The following is a 16,218-nucleotide window of genomic DNA, read 5'->3' as shown; positions in this document are numbered from 1 at the left end:
GTGAGCACTCTGCATAGAGTTGCAGTCTAGTCTAAGGAGTCTGGGTCTTGGAATTTGGCCATCCTGACCCGAAATCTGCAATCCCCTATTTATCCCATGTGTGGTCTTGGGCAACCTTTTATTCCAAGGTTCCTCAGTGTTGTCTAGGTACCACCTGCACCAAATCACCTGGACACTTGATGAAAATACTGATTTCTGGGCATCATCCCAGACTTACTGAATCAGAGTCTTCAGAGTGGTCCATCAGGAAATCTGCAATTATAGAACGCTCACCTTATGTACTAAATGCTGTGACTCATCGACCCATTCAACTATGTTGAATATCAATTTCTATCTCTTAAATGAGGCCATTATTGTCTTCCTCACAGGTTATATTAAGGATTAAATAGATGATGCAACTATGCTCCTGGTAGAAACACAGTAGGTGTTCAATATATGGTAGGAATGTATAATGGTCATTATTACTTAGGCTTCTTCAAAAGGATTCACAATCTGATGCCTTTAATGAGGAGAAGCACTTTGCAACTATAGTGCTTGGTTCTCTGTACACTTGATGGGGCATCAAGAAGGGCTGGGTCAGGTCAAAACACACTTTAAGTCTGAGTCCACACAGAAGATGTGGACTTTTTTTCATTCAAATGAGATGTGGTGGATGGCTAGGATATTTTTCACCTTCAATACTCCTAAAACTTCAGATTGGTACAGTTTTTAATGCCTCTTGAGTGCTGTTCCACATGAAGCACTTCATCCTCTCAACAATAATGAAGGGTAGGGAGGGCAAATATGACTAAGACTTCTTCACAGGACATTTTGCACACATTATGGTCATGGCTTAGTTTTGCTCACCTTGTCCAACCTTCTGTGCAACTCCAAGGACTTTTCTAAAATGTCATGTTTCTTTTTGTTTTCATTGATGAAGTCATCACAAAGGTGCCTGAGCTCCGCACACCTGGGTCTGATGGAGTCCACTGCATAATGGTGGCTTTGGATAAGCTGGTCCCCAATTACTGCAAGCAGCTGGGCCTTTTCCAAGGACTCCTGAAAAGTGAACATCCACAGCCAAGCATCAGAAACTGAGTCATGGCGTGGCCAGGATTTTCCTGGCACTGAATGCTTCAAATCTGGTGGGAGGCTAGAGAAATGGTGATAAGGTTTTAGGCTGAGAGCATGGGAAAGCGCTGGGGTGGTTCAAGGTCCCCAGGAGGCTTAGCCTAGTCCAAGGTCATCTGCACTCTGAAGAAAAGCAAGTCATTCATTCAGATATTTGTTGAGTTCTGGGTTAGGCACTGAGGATAAAGCATTAACAAGATAGGATTTTTCAGTTCAATGGAGAACTCAGATACTAAATGAATTATACAAATAATTAACTTATTACAACTGTGATAAATTCTAGGGCAGAAGAGCATGAAGTGTTACACTGGACAGAATTGGAGACTGAAAAAAGAGATAGACATGTGGAAAGAGGAGAGTGAGTTGAGGTTGAGAAAATGGTAAAGATCTGGTTTGGGCAATCCTATGGAGAGATCATGAGACTTAAGAAATATGTTTGTCTAAGCTGTTTCCTGCAGCCCACAAGGTCCCTGTCTGCTCTCAACTCATCAACTCAGCAACCCCATCTCCTACCTCTTTCTGCACAGCTTATTTTGTTCTAACCACATGTTCCATGTTTTCCTGTTTTTAATTCATTTATCATATATTATTGGGTACCTGCCATGTACCAAGCACTGTCCAGATGCTGGGGGTTTGGTGGTAAACAAACCAGGCAAAAATCCCTCCCCTCACGAAGCTTACATTTTAGTAGGAGATGCAGGCAATAAACAAATATGTAGATGATATAGTATCTTAGTGAGTGATGAGTGCTATGGAGAAAAAGTAAACAGGGAGAGGAGAGCAAGGAGTGCTGGTAGAGGAGTTGCTATTTTAAAGAGGGTGGTGAGAGAAGGGCTCACTGGGAAGGTGCTAGCCGTGCTGTGCAGAAAAGTTAGCACAGCAGCCTGAGACTGTTGTCCTTAGAAAGGTCTGTTTGCAAGGCTGGTCCTTGGCTGGCACCTGGGAAAGTCAGGAGGGTTCCTATCATCCTTAATTAGAACGACTCAAGGGACTTCCCTGGTGGTATAGTGGATAAGAATCTGCCTGCCAGTGCAGGGGTTATGGGTTCAATCCCTGGTCTGAGAAGATTCCATATGCCATGGAGCAACCAAGCCCAGGAGACACAACTACTGAGCCCGCATGCCTGGAGCCTGTGCTCCACGAGAGAAGCCACTTCTATGAGAAGCCTGTGCACTGCAATGAAGACCCAGAGCAACCCCCCCAAAATTTTTTTTTAAAAAGAATGACTCATGATACCTAAACAGTTTGCGCAAAGAGTATGCTTTATGTTGAAGACCTGCTTTCTTTTGAGAGTCTGGAATTCTGGTTTATGCCGGGCCGAGGCCACCAACATGACACAAGAGCCAAAACCTAAAGTGAGGGACAACCATGCAGCACTTGGCAGAAAAATGGGAGCATGTTTGACATGTTCAGGCAGCAGGAGGAAGCCACTGGGGCTGTAGCAGAGAAAGCAGGGAGGAAAGGAGGAGACATGATCAGAGAGGAAAGAAGAGGGTCTGACCAGGGAGGGCCTTGCTGCCACTGTGGGTGCTTTGTCTTTTACTCATTATGACATGGGGTGTGCAGAAGGGTTTTGAGGAGAGGATCTCATTCATATTTTTGAAAGGATTGCTTCAGCTGTGGTGTCAAAAATGGCAGAGAATAGGGAAAGCAAGGAGACCAGTTACGGAGTGACTGCAGTAATCCAGGTGAGCAACCAAACTAGCTGCTATCTCGGCACTCTTCCCTGGGATGTTCCTCCCAGGGCGAAGCTCTTAGCCAACCTCCCAGGCCCTCTCCCTCACTCTGTTTTCATTTTTTAAAACCACTTACCTCTATCTGAAAGTATTTTCTTTTTTTACTTTAATATATGATTCCTTCTTCTTCCACTCTTGCCCACCATTACATAAGCTCCATGAGATCGCTTAGCAGGCATTTCATAAATACTTGATCAATAAGATAAAAGAACAAATGAACCAATGAACTAGGGGATGCAGTGATCTGCTTGGCTGGAATTGTGTTAACGACACTGACCTGAGTCAAGACAGAGGACTGCCATGTCCTCAAAGGCCTCAGGACAGAAGGCCCACTCACACCCTCACCGACCATGTTGAGCATCCAAGCTAGCACATTTGCCCTGGTTTAGCTTTTCATAGTAACACAAGGAATCATGATGACCCCAGATGATGACAACGTGACACTCTCTTAATTTACAGTGGTTTATGATTTCAACAAGTTTAAAGCCCCTGCTTCCCACCCAGTCAATCATTCACCAAGTCCCACAGAACATACCTCCTTCTTAATACCTCTGGAACTCTGAGCCCTTCCCTACCACCTCCTTGTCACTGTGTGTTCAGACCTTGGTGCTTTCTGACTGGGACCGCTGGTCTCCTTGATTTCCTTTAAACTGTCCTTCAAGTCATCCTCCACACTGCTGATGAAGCAGCAATTCCATCATGATGTCTACTCATGTCTATATCACTTCAGAGCCTCAGATCCTTTCTTGACCCCCTGCCGTCTTCAGGAGGAAGTTCAAACTCCTGAGAAACGCACAAAAGGTCTTTCACTACCTGGCTCACATCTGTGCCTCCTCCTCATTCACTCTGTCACCCTGTCCTCTCCTGTAACTGGACTAATGACTCCTTTGTAGCTCTCCAAACAGTCAGATGACTTTGAGCATCCATACTTTCTCTACTCATGCTCTCTGCCTAGAAAGCCCCATCCTTCCCTCATCCACCCTTCCCTTACCTCCTCACCCCTCCACCCCTCCCCATGTACCCACACTTCTCTGGAACTAACTCCAAACCACCCTTCAGAGTTCATCTACTTCAGGAAACTTTCTCTGACTCCACCATTTTATTTTGATGCCCCTCCTCTGAGCTCCCATAACACTCTATGCCTTTTTCAACCAAAACATGAATTTAACTGTGTTGTGATCAGCTATCTACTGCCCGCATTATCCCACAGACACTTGTTGGCATGCACCAGCTCTTTTTCAGCTGCTCTTTAAGAGTACACAGCACATATTAGGTACTTAAGAACAAATGAATGTTGTTTTGGGATAATGATATGGGAATAAAATGATATAAATCAAGCAGGGTTATAAATAGCAAGAAGAGATAAGAAAGCCTTCCTCAGTGATCAATGCAAAGAAATAGAGGAAAACAACAGAATGGGAAAGACTAGAGATCTCTTCAATAAAATTAGAGATACCAAGGGAACGTTTCATGCAAAGATGGGCTCGATAAAGGACAGAAATGGTATGGACCTAACAGAAGCAGAAGATATTAAGAAGAGATGGCAAGAATACACAGAAGAACTGTACAAAAAAGATCTTCATGACCCAGATAATCACGATTGTGTGATCACTGACCTAGAGCCAGATATCCTGGAATGTGAAGTCAAGTGGGCCTTAGAAAACATCACTACGAACAAAGCTAGTGGAGGTGATGGAATTCCAGTAGAGCTCTTTCAAATCCTGAAAGATGATGCTGTGAAAGTGCTGCACTCAATATGCCAGCAAATTTGGAAAACTCAGCAGTGGCCACAGGACTGGAAAAGGTCAGTTTTCATTCCAATCCCAAAGAAAGGCAATGCCAAAGAATGCTCAAAGTACCACACAATTGCACTCATCTCACACGCTAGTAAAGTAATGCTCAAAATTCTCCAAGCCAGGCTTCAGCAATATGTGAACTGTGAACTTCCTGATGTTCAAACTGGTTTTAGAAAAGGCAGAGGAACCAGAGATCAAATTGCCAACATCTGCTGGATCATGGAAAAAGCAAGAGAGTTCCAGAAAAGCATCTATTTCTACTTTATTGACTATGCCAAAGCCTTTGACTGTGTGGATCACAATAAACTGTGGAAAATTCTGAAAGAGATGGGAATACCAGACCACCTGACCTGCCTCTTGAGAAACCTGTATGCAGGTCAGGAAGCAACAGTTAGAACTGGACACGGAACAACAGACTGGTTCCAAATAGGAAAAGGAGTACGTCAAGGCTGTATATTGTCACCCTGCTTATTTAACTTCTATGCAGAGTACATCATGAGAAACACTGGACTGGAAGAAGCACAAGCTGGAATCAAGATTGCCGGGAGAAATATCAATAACCTCAGATATGCAGATGACACCACCCTTATGGCAGAAAGTGAAGAGGAACGAAAAAGCCTCTTGATGAAAGTGAAAGTGGAGAGTGAAAAAGTTGGCTTAAAGCTCAACATTCAGAAAACAAAGATCATGGCATCTGGTCCCATCACTTCATGGCAAATAGATGGGGAAATAGTGGAAACAGTGTCAGACTTTATTGTTTGGGGCTCCAAAATCACTGCAGATGGTGACTGCAGCCATGAAATTAAGACACTTACTCCTTGGAAGGAAAGTTATGACCAACCTAGATAGCATATTCAAAAGCAGAGACATTACTTTGCCAACAAAGGTCCATCTAGTCAAGGCTATGGTTTTTCCAGTAGTCATGTATGGATGTGAGAGTTGGACTGTGAAGAAGGCTGAGCACCAAAGAATTGATGCTTTTGAACTGTGGTGTTGGAGAAGACTCTTGAGAGTCCCTTGGACTGCAAGGAGATCTAACCAGTCCATTCTGAAGGAGATCAGCCCTGGGATTTCTTTGGAAGGAATAATGCTAAAGCTGAAACTCCAGTACTTTGGCCACCTCTTGAGAAGAGTTGACTCATTGGAAAAGACTCTGATGCTGGGAGGGTTTGGGGGCAGGAGGAGAAGGGGACAACAGAGGATGAGATGGCTGAATGGCATCACTGACTCGATGGACATGAGTCTGAGTGACCTCCGGGAGTTGGTGATGGACAGGGAAGCCTGGCGTGCTGCGATTCATGGGGTCGCAAAGAGTCGGACACGACTAAGTGACTGAACTGAACTAGGGACAAATACCCAGTGCACTTATTCAAAACAGGAAAGGCCCAGATAGAGGCATTGGTCACCATCACTCAAAGAAGGTTACAATGCTAATTCCTTGGACTGTTTTGTTCACTCCTGTGTCCAGAACTCAGAGCAGTGTGGCATGGTAGGAAATCAATAAATATTTGCAGGATGAATATAAGAAGTAGAACTGCTCAGCCACTGAAGATTGAACCTAGGAAACATTCTGCAGCCCAGAATTTACCCCACTACCTCTGTGATATCAACAAAAACATTCACCGAGAGCTTACCATATGCTAAGTACTGTTCTGAATGTTTACATTAACAATTCCTTTAACTCTTCACAATAAACCTTTAATGTAGAGGGGTGTTTTACAAAAGAGGAGTGGAGACACAATGGCCCAAGGTGACCCGGGTAGGAAAGAGAAGAGCCAGGCTTCAAATTCAAGCAATCTGGCTCCAGAATCTAGCTGCGGCCAACACATACTGAGAAAAATGGCTGTGCTTGTCCTGCCCGAGCTCAGAGACCTCATTTGGTTGACTGAACCTGTCTGACTTTAGCCAAATATAGAAACAGGAAAACTTGGTCAGGAAATCTCTGTTGACTTTTTTCTAAGTCCAGCACCTAATTTATTAAGAATAGTGCAAGTTTTCTGGGCCCAGGGAACTTTACCAATGGATGCTCCCCGAGCATCCTGTGGTGGTCACAGCTGCCCCGGATTTGGCGTGCTGCATCACACCTTCAGAACTGTTCTTAAAATGCTTGCAATGTTGGAGGAAAGATGTGAGTAATAAGTCCAAATAGATTTGGGGAAGAGATCCATAAATACAACACATAAGTCAATACCAGATGGCTGGAAAATTACTGAAATGAATGGATATTAATAGCTTCTAAGCTCTGACCACCTACTATGTTCCAGGCACTCACTAAGTCCTTACTATACATCAGGTTCATTCATCGTCCCAGGGACTCTTGTAGGAATCATTATTATCTATTTTATAGATGAGAGGATACATTCAGAAAGGCTAAGAGACTTGACTAGTGTCACACAGTTGGTAGTTGTTAGAGCCAAGATTTGAATCCAGTTCCATCTGACTCCAAAGCCTGTGTCTTACCACCTTCCAGTCCACATGGTCTCCCCACACGTGCTAGAATAATGGCTGTACAGCTATGACTATCAAATCCTTTAGTTGCCTGCAAAGAGCTTTACTGAAAAACCTCCAAATTGCAGCTTGTTTTTCAGTCTATACAGCTTCTGCTCAAGGTAATCAGGGAACAAAACCTCCAAAGCACAAAAAGAAATAATAAGAAAGAAATAGTTGAAATCAGTGCTCTGATCATAAGTCTACCTGGCATCTTTCAGATGCTGAAAATTCAGAAGGCTGGATAGTCAAGTTGCAGCTTGTAATTCAAAGCCTTTATTGTAATAACAAGTTATCATACCCCCCACCCGCCAAAGACTCTACTGCTATAGTGGAAGATGGGCATATCTACTGTAGAAGAAAATGGTGAAGAAGGGGTGATGCTGCCATATCAGGGAACCCAGAACAGACCCACAGATAGTAACAGCAGAGGAGTGGAGTGCATGCATGGGGAAATGAGCCAGGTGAAACAAGAAAGGCAGAAAGTTAATGGTTGTTGGAACTGAGTTGTAGACACATGGGAGTCCCTTGTACTAGTCAACGTACTTTTTTGTGTACTTGAAAATTTCCACTACAAAAAAAAGTCATGTAGCCCTTCCAGCTACATTATATCTCTAGGTTAATGATCTGGGTTCCATGCCTTCTTGGACATAGTAGGGTAACTTCTGGGCCCTAGCCCTGGAGGGAGATGTCAAGGCTGAAAAAGTGTTGGGTCTCACTGTTTTGTCTGGATCCATTCCTTGCTGGCCCATTACCAATGGCCTGAGCATGCCTCACAGCCAAAACACTATAGGAAATTCTGCTTTTAAAGAAGTGAGGGGGGACTGAAACCATCTCTTCTAAGAATGAGAGCTGAGCACCCAAAAGACAATTAAACCCTCAAACCAGAACAGGGTAAAAGAGCAGGTTCAATTAGTATGCAAGAGGATCTGGTTAGAGTTGACTCAGAGGTAACCTGTGAGGATGATACTACTACACAGAATAAGGAACCTGGCAACAACCCAGAAATCAGTGTGTGGTTATGCTGCAAAAGAAGCTAAGAACGTGCTGAGAAAAGACAAACCTCAAGCATATTTTAGTAGATTCTATCCAAACATCACCTCTTTCCTTTAACAATTTACAGGACAAAGAGATTAGCCAAGCCCATATCACTTGAAGAAACAATCCACTTAGAAATCTGAGTGAAGGTATGTTTAAAAAGTCCTGATTATTAGATGGCTTTGTTTGGATCACTCAAAGGCAAATGGAAAGGTCTACTGCATCCTTTAGAAAACAAGTGAAAAACCAGGGTAAACAAGGCACAGAATGGGTAAAACCAATGTGGACTCTGTGGGTCATCTGCAGTGGGTGAGTCCAGCTGGTTCAGGAACATTGCCCAAAAAAGCTGTCCTGTGACCACAGGTTTGACCCCTACCCACAGTCAGCGATTTTTAAAGTATGTACCAAAGATCACAAGTCTAAGGAGGTGGGCAGAAGAGAGAATGTGAATGCAGTCATGCAGATCCACCCTCAGTACTTAAAACACAACCCAGAGCACTGTCCAACAGCTTTCTATCCCACCGAGAATAAAATCTAATCCTCACCACCAGTGCTCCCATCTGTTCTTTCCTAGCTCACTACAGTCCAGCCACACTACTGGGACTCTGAACCTCGTTTCCACCTCAAGACCTTTGTCCTTGCAGCTTCTCTGCCTTGACTGCTATTCCCTAAATCTTTGCAATGGCTATCCAGATCTCAAAGGTCTGAGAGGCCTTTCCTAACTACTAAAGTAGTATCCCCCACTCACTTTCTCTTATGTCCTGTAATTTTCTCCATCTCATTTGTCACTATCTGATGTTAATTTATCTGATTACTGTCACTTGTCTGTCTCTCCCCAGTAGAACGCAACTTGTGTGAAAATAGGGTCTTGACTGATCAGTCCTGGGTGTTCCATTGGAAGGACTGATGTTTAAACTGAAACTCCAACACTTTGGCAACCTGGTGCAAAGAGCTGACTCATTTGAAAAGACCCTGATGCTGGGAAAGATTGAGGGCAGGAGGAGAAGGGGATGACAGAGGATGAGATGGTTGAATGGCATCATCAACTCAATGAACATGGGTTTGGGTAGACTCCAGCAGTTGGTGATGGACAGGGAGGCCTGGCGTGCTATGGTTCATAGGGTCACGAAGAGTCAGACACAACTGAGCGACTGAACTGAAATTGAACTGAACTGTCTGGTTCACCACTTATAGCCACAGAATCTAAGACAAGGAATACCTGGTGATGAATGAATACCTTCCTATCAGGTCAGCAGCTACCTTTGTGTATGTATTTATATATAAAACAATATTTTTCAAACCAAAAATGAAGGTACTGGGATTGATGAGGCATATTTTCCCTAAAATATGAATGTACATAAATGAAAATACATAGTATCCACATTTAATAAGGAGTTCACTTGAAAAAAACTAAAGTTACATAAAATTGAGACTCTGAGACTGAGTATCTCGGAGACTCTGAGACACAGATATCACATACACAAAATTCAGCTTTTTTTCACTGTTTAATAAACATTTCTCATAACTCATGCCTTCAGCATTAAAGCAATTAGCTGTCAACGATCATGGATAACAGGGTGCTCACAAGGGAAAGGGGGGACTGCTGAGTGAGAGTCTGCGTGCACAGGTGGGCCTGCGTGCTCATGCACTGCAAAAGTACTTTCAGCTCAGAACTCACAACTGATAGCTCTTAAAGCCAGACTGGCCTTGGCTTACATTTGTTACCATTTTTTTTAGGGAATTTCCTCACTGGCTCAGCGGTAAAGAATCTGCCCACCAACGTATGAGACACAGGTTCAATCCCTGGGTCAGGAAGATCCCCTGGAGGAGGAAATGGCACCTACTCCAGTATTCTTGCCTGGAAAATTCCATGGACAGAGGAGCCTGGCGGGCTACAGTCCATGGGGTCACAAAGAGTCGGAAACGACTTAGCAACCAAACAACAACAAAAAATGTCTCTAACAATAATGCGAATGTCAAACACTTAACTTTAATGTGCATGTCAAACACCTGGAGATCTTATTAAAATGCAGATGTTGATTCTGAGGCGGGGCCTGAGATTTCCCCATATTTCTAATAAGTTCTCACTGAGGTTATATCTATGCTGCTGGCCAGAGGATCACACTTTGAGAAGCAAACCTCTAGTACCATGAAATTACCATCTACCATAATCTAGAGGAAGGACGCCTCCAGATTAGCTCAGAATGGAAATGGCAACTATAGAAGACTTAGTTTCCAAGAGACAAAAAAGGGGCCCTAATTAAAGAAAAGCAGAGAGGAACTTCTCTGGTAAGAACTGACTGGTCTTTCTTAATTTGTAACAAGCCAAATCTGTAAAGATTGAAGATAGACCTACTCCTAAGTGTTGATCTGTGTACAGATCGTGGGAAACTGTTTAACTTGGTTATGAGAACTTTAGGCATATATTCCTTTACAAGCCTGATATTTACAACTCTTTGAGCATGAGAAATGAGAAAGCTTTACCAACTCTGTAGCAACAGAACTGATGTGGACCAATTTCCCCTTTTTCACCACCTTGCTTATTTATAAAACTAGTTTTGTTTCTGATTTCTCCTTTTAAAGTTTCCCCTCCTTACCACCAAGCCCACGTCCACATCCGGCCCAGTGGGTAACACACCCAATGTGACCTTACTTCCTGCTATTCCTCCCTAGCCTTGTCACTGAATACATGGGCAGGGCCACCTGGAACTCTCACCCCACCTAAGCCTCCACCCTAAACTGGGTGCTCTGGCAGCCTTAACAGAACTTGTACTGCCTGCATTATTCCTCATAGTTGTTAATGTGCATAATTCCCTGGGGACCTGAGGGTGGGCGTGGAGTCACTAAAAAGTATTTGGGCAATCCTGTGTCTTTTGGCAACCTTCTCACAATTAATGAGTGGCCATGATCTGTCACTATCCACAGGGACCTTCTTCCCAGTCCACAAAAATGGAACAAACAAACAAACCTGGCCTTCTCCTTCCAGTTTTTTGTGTTCCTTAAGAAGTTGTTCCACATGCATCACACTGTCTCCGATGTCAGAAAACTCTGCTTGCTCCGCCAACAAGTTATCCAGGGCTAGCTTAACCTACAAGACATATTAGAAAGCCCAGAAATAAGCCAATGGACATCTCATCTGCAGGTATAGGCTTGTCATACTCTAGACAACTTGAAAATCCAAAAACGATTCAGGATATGTGTATATCTATATAGACTTTTTTTTAAACAGCTTATCAGCTTTCAGATTAAACTGGAGGTACTGAAATGCCTTAATAAAAACCTCATAAATGTGATGAATGACTGAAGAATAAACTCAAAATGCAAATAATAATGTTAAAAGCATATCATCTAATCCCCAATTAAAGTAAATGAATTATGTAAAAAAAAAAAAAAACACCTCGGGGTGCTGAGACAATGTGTAGATGGAATATTGAAGCTACACTGAATCAAAAAGGAAGGTAAACCATCACTGAAATACCATGTGGGAAAATAGGATTCTGGTACATTGCTACCCCCACCTAAAAAGGTGAGAGAGGAATTAAAAATATATAGAAGGGACTGGATTAGGAGAAGATGCAGAGCCTGATACCCAGAGTTCAAGGGGGAAGAGAGAACCAGAAATCACTGAACTGTGCACTCCCCTAACAGAACCATAAAAGGAAGTTTTATTAAAGAAGAAAATAACACCTCACAAAAACTGTGTTCAAAGTGCTGTAGTTGTAGGTATTGATTAAGCTTCAGGTGATGCTCAGACCAGAACTGAATAAAGGCTTTTTGTGTTTCATCCAACTGAACTAATAACCTGTCAAGAAAGAACAAGAAAGGACATGTGATTAGTGTGCATTTCCACAGGCTCATGCAGATAACACCCATGTTTTGAGTCAGGGTTACTACTTGTGATGATCTCCTTACTTTGAAGTCTGTGTCACTTATGACTTTCTCATGGTTCAGCTGGTTCCCCATTTTTCAATCAGGATACCCTCAGTACTAGGCAGAAACCTCAGATGCAGCTGCCATGCTTTAAAATGTGCCCCAGGTAGCCTTACCTTTCTGCCTATTTCTTTCCACCTAAGAAGACAGGTGTGCAAACACAGCACCTAACCAAACAGTTTTTTGGCAATGAAGGCTCAGTAAATACTACCATATTCCTTGACATCCTGGGATGAAAGTAGATCATAGGAGGAGGGAATGGCTTTCTCATAAAAAGATCTCTGTAGATGGATGCCAGAAGGACACTATGGTTTTTCCTTTGTTGTCTCAAATATTCTTCTTCCTTGATCCCACCAAGACCCATCGGCAGCTGTTCCAATCTGTTCTTGGTTGTTTCACATCATCTGGTTCTATGTATTCTCTCCAGAAAAATCAGATACCACCCTTCTCACTCACCTTTCCATGGTAGCTACATTCTCAACTTCATGGAGACTGAGTTTGCTGGTGGGACTTTTGGTTGCCGGTTCTTGCATGCATGACAGCAATGTGGCCCCTTGCTTTCCAAGTAATTTCAGCTCATCCTAGAGAAAGGAAAATACAGTCTGTCTTAGAAGAAATTAAAAGCAAATTTTAGGTAGACTTCAGATGAGTGCAGTGGTGCATGTGTGCATGCTAAGTTGCCACAGTCTGACTCTTTGTGACTCTATGAACTATAGCCCACCAGGATCCTCTGTCCCTGGGATTCTCCAGGCAAAATAATGGAGTGGGGTGCCATTGCCTCCTCCAAGGGATCTTCCCAATCCAGGGATCGAACCTGAGTCGCTTATGTCTCCTGCATTGGCAGTTGGGTTCTTTACCACTAGCACCACCTGGGAAATCTGAGTACAATGGTAAGTATATTTTTATTATATTATTATATTTAGCAAATTAAGTGCTAAGTAAAAGTCAACCTATAGCTTTTTAAATAGATTAACTTCATCCTAATAGATAATACAAACACATGATACAAAATTCAAAATATACAAAACAGTACATATTGAAAAGGGGCTTACGAGGTGGTGCTAATGGTAGAGAACCTGCCTGCCAATGCAGGAGACATAAGATGCATGTTCGATCCCTGGGTCGGGAAGATCCCCTGGAGGAGGGCATGACAACCTACTCCAGTATTCATGCCTGGAGAATCCCATGGACAGAGGAGCCTGGTGGGCTACAGTCCATGGCGTCACAAGAGTCAGATGTGACTAAAGTGACAGCATGCACACATGCACATATTGAAAAACCAAGTGTTATGTCCACAGCCCATCCACATTCCCACTCCAAAAGCAACAACTCTTAAATTTTGTGCATATCTCAGGTTACTATAAATTTAAAATAATTAGTTAATAAAATCTGTTTTTTAATCCAAAATAGTGGCCAGAAATAAGAAAATGGCAGATATCGAATGTTAAGTGATGGAAGATGCCATACAGGTTACCATGGTCTCATCAATAAACACCTGCCAGTCCTGCCCCTACCCCAAAGTGTGGCCTTGTTCAACTATCAAAGTACAGAGGAGATGAGCAGCAATTTCAGTTTGACATGGGAAGATTCATATTTCCAAGGCAATTCTATTCTCTCTTTTTACATGGGGACTTAGGGCATTGCAACTGGGGAAGATGTCAGGTTATCTCCTTCCAAATCCAGTGGCTCTAGTCCTCTACTTGCATAGTGCACGCAATCTCTCAATGCCATGATCATTACATATAAGGTAGGCCAAAAAGGATGGAGTCTGGCCTAGAATTTTGCAGCTGTGAGTTTGGGGTTTCATTCCTGGATCACTCAAGATGCTGGTTTGGTATGCCCTAAAGGTAAGAACAGGCCCATAATTACCAAGCAATCTCCTTGATGCACACAAACACAAAATCTCTTCCTGCAGGCTAGCCACCACCAACCTCACTGATGCAGAGCACATTCATTCCCCGTGGAAGGGTTTTATACTCTCCACTCCAGTCACACAGAAATTCAGGCCCTCTCAACCTTATACCTTTGCTCCTTGTCCCCCATCTCACCTCAGGATTCATCCTTGGGAAGGCCTCCACTACCTACACCCAGCCTCAAACTTGTCCTAAGATCTGGGCTGATGACAGATTTGACTCCTCTGATCAAAATTCTCTGGACAGACCCTGTGGCTCTGTCCTCTCCAGGTAATGCCCCAAGTCTGCCACCTGGCTGGTATTCCTGCCTGGGAACTGGTCATAACCCTTCTTTTCCACTCTCAGGTATCAGCCCTCATTTCTTATCTCATCAGTGCTCATTAAATATTTATAGGTTGGATGAATTAAAAATAGTCTAAAGAAATAAGGTTGCAGATGGATTAAAAACAAGATATGATGAGGGGAGAAAAAAGCAGTCATTAGTAAATGCTCTTAGCTTTTCCCTTCTCCTTCTCGCTATACAAAAGCTTCAATAGGGTTACCCAAATCTGCCATAAACATGGAGGGAAAGACTGAGGAACCATGGTTCTTGGACAGCATAAAGGTAAGTTGCCCAACCCCAAAATGCAGTTTGTCCTTGTTCACAGTGGTGACAACTCAAAATATTTAATACCTATATGGAGCAGACCACTGACAAATCAGCACAGAAGTCACATACAACCTGATGATTGATGATTGTTGCCCTAGTCATTTATTTCATTAGGATTTTCTAACTCTGTTATTTGTTTACATTTATTAGCTGTTTCCTGGAAAAAAAAAGAGAGAGAGACTTTTCATGTTTCAAACTTTAAAATTTTGAAATGAAAACAGACTTACAAAGAACTCCCATATACTTTTTCATCCCTATTCACCAACTGTTCATGTTTTGTCACATTTGCTTTCTCTCTCCTTCCCTCTATTCCTTCTTTTCTCCTTGCCCCATAAATTGTTTCTGAACCATCTAAAGTCATTCACCGATATCGTGCACCTTTTGCCCTAAGAGCATGACTCTTAAATACCCACAATAGTAAAAAAATATAAATGTTTAACACTGATACAATATCTAATATGCAAATTTCATATTCAGATTTCTCCTGTTGTCCCAGTAACATCCCTTATAAAATTCCTTTTTCTATAATCCAGGGTCCAATCTAGACTTGAACACTGTATTTAATTGTCATATCTCTTTAGTCTTTAATTAGGACCAGTTCTTTGGCCTTTAATTCTTTTAATCACTCACATTTTAAAAGAGTATAGGCCACTAGATAAGTTTTCTATTATTTTGGGGGTTATTATTACATACTCAAATTTTTTAATATTTTTGGTATGTTAGTCAGTTGTAGTCATTATTGTTTTTGATGGTTAAAGTGTCCAACTTTGGCCATTGTGAGCCCCTCTTTGAGCTGGTTCTCCCTTTTTGATTGAGCCTTGATTAATCTTTGGGACCTTTCTAGGTTTTTGGCAAAACAAAATATTCCAGGTCCTTCTTGTATTTTCCTTTCTTGTCTTTTATATTTTCCTACTTCTCCAAGGAGTCTTGCTTTCTCTTGATAGAAAGTGATATTTATAAATCAAGATCTGAGTGCTAGCTAGCATATGCATTGTTACTAGGGTGTCTTTGCTTCCAGGTCCTTTTGAGTGAACAAAGCCAGGAAACATGTTTTCAAAAACCATCAGATTATATAGGTATTTTAAATTCCAAATAAAATTAATATTATTATTGGGATTTCCTACAAAGAAAATAGAGTCAAATTTACAATGCCAGCACAGTTTTCCCTTGTTATCCACAGGGGATTGGTTCCAGGACCCACCTCAGATACCAAAATCTGCAGATGCTCAAGTCCCTTATATAAAATGATATAGTATTTGCATATAATATACAGACATCTTCCTGCATATTTTAAGTCATCTCTAGATTACTTACCTAATACAATGTAAATGCTACGTAAGTCATTTCCAGGTACAAGGCAATTGCCATTTTTTGCTTTTAGAAATTTTCTGGAATTTTTTAAAGTATTTTCAAACCACAGTAGTTTGAATCCTTGGATTAAGAATCATGAATACAGCAGTCAGACTGCATAGCGATCCTAGTAGGTATAGCATTGCAATTATAATTTTCATTTCTCTACTGACTAATGATATTGCAGATGTCTTCACGTGCTTTGTACT

General features: G+C 42.2%; 2 protein-coding genes across 5 annotated transcripts in view; one reads left to right on the top strand and one right to left on the bottom strand.

Moving 5' to 3' along the window:
* MCF2L2 (MCF.2 cell line derived transforming sequence-like 2) overlaps window positions 1-16,218 on the bottom strand; it is a 259,746-nt gene that overhangs the window by 140,480 nt on the left and 103,048 nt on the right. For all 4 annotated transcript variants that reach the window (XM_005201629.5, XM_005201631.5, XM_005201630.5 and 1 more), the window contains 4 exons: window positions 12,554-12,678; window positions 11,855-11,969; window positions 11,136-11,255; window positions 847-1,038 (listed from right to left, as the gene is read on the bottom strand). In XM_005201629.5, coding sequence (XP_005201686.2) covers window positions 847-1,038; window positions 11,136-11,255; window positions 11,855-11,969; window positions 12,554-12,678 — 552 coding nt within the window. The remainder of the gene's footprint in view (window positions 1-846; window positions 1,039-11,135; window positions 11,256-11,854; window positions 11,970-12,553; window positions 12,679-16,218) is intronic.
* B3GNT5 (UDP-GlcNAc:betaGal beta-1,3-N-acetylglucosaminyltransferase 5) overlaps window positions 1-16,218 on the top strand; it is a 75,593-nt gene that overhangs the window by 55,795 nt on the left and 3,580 nt on the right.

This window comes from Bos taurus, chromosome 1 (assembly GCF_002263795.3).
Source record: "Bos taurus isolate L1 Dominette 01449 registration number 42190680 breed Hereford chromosome 1, ARS-UCD2.0, whole genome shotgun sequence".
NCBI classification, from domain to species: domain Eukaryota; kingdom Metazoa; phylum Chordata; class Mammalia; order Artiodactyla; family Bovidae; genus Bos; species Bos taurus.
The sequence above is the reverse complement of the archived record's forward strand: the minus strand, read 5'-3'. Positions and strand labels throughout refer to the sequence as shown.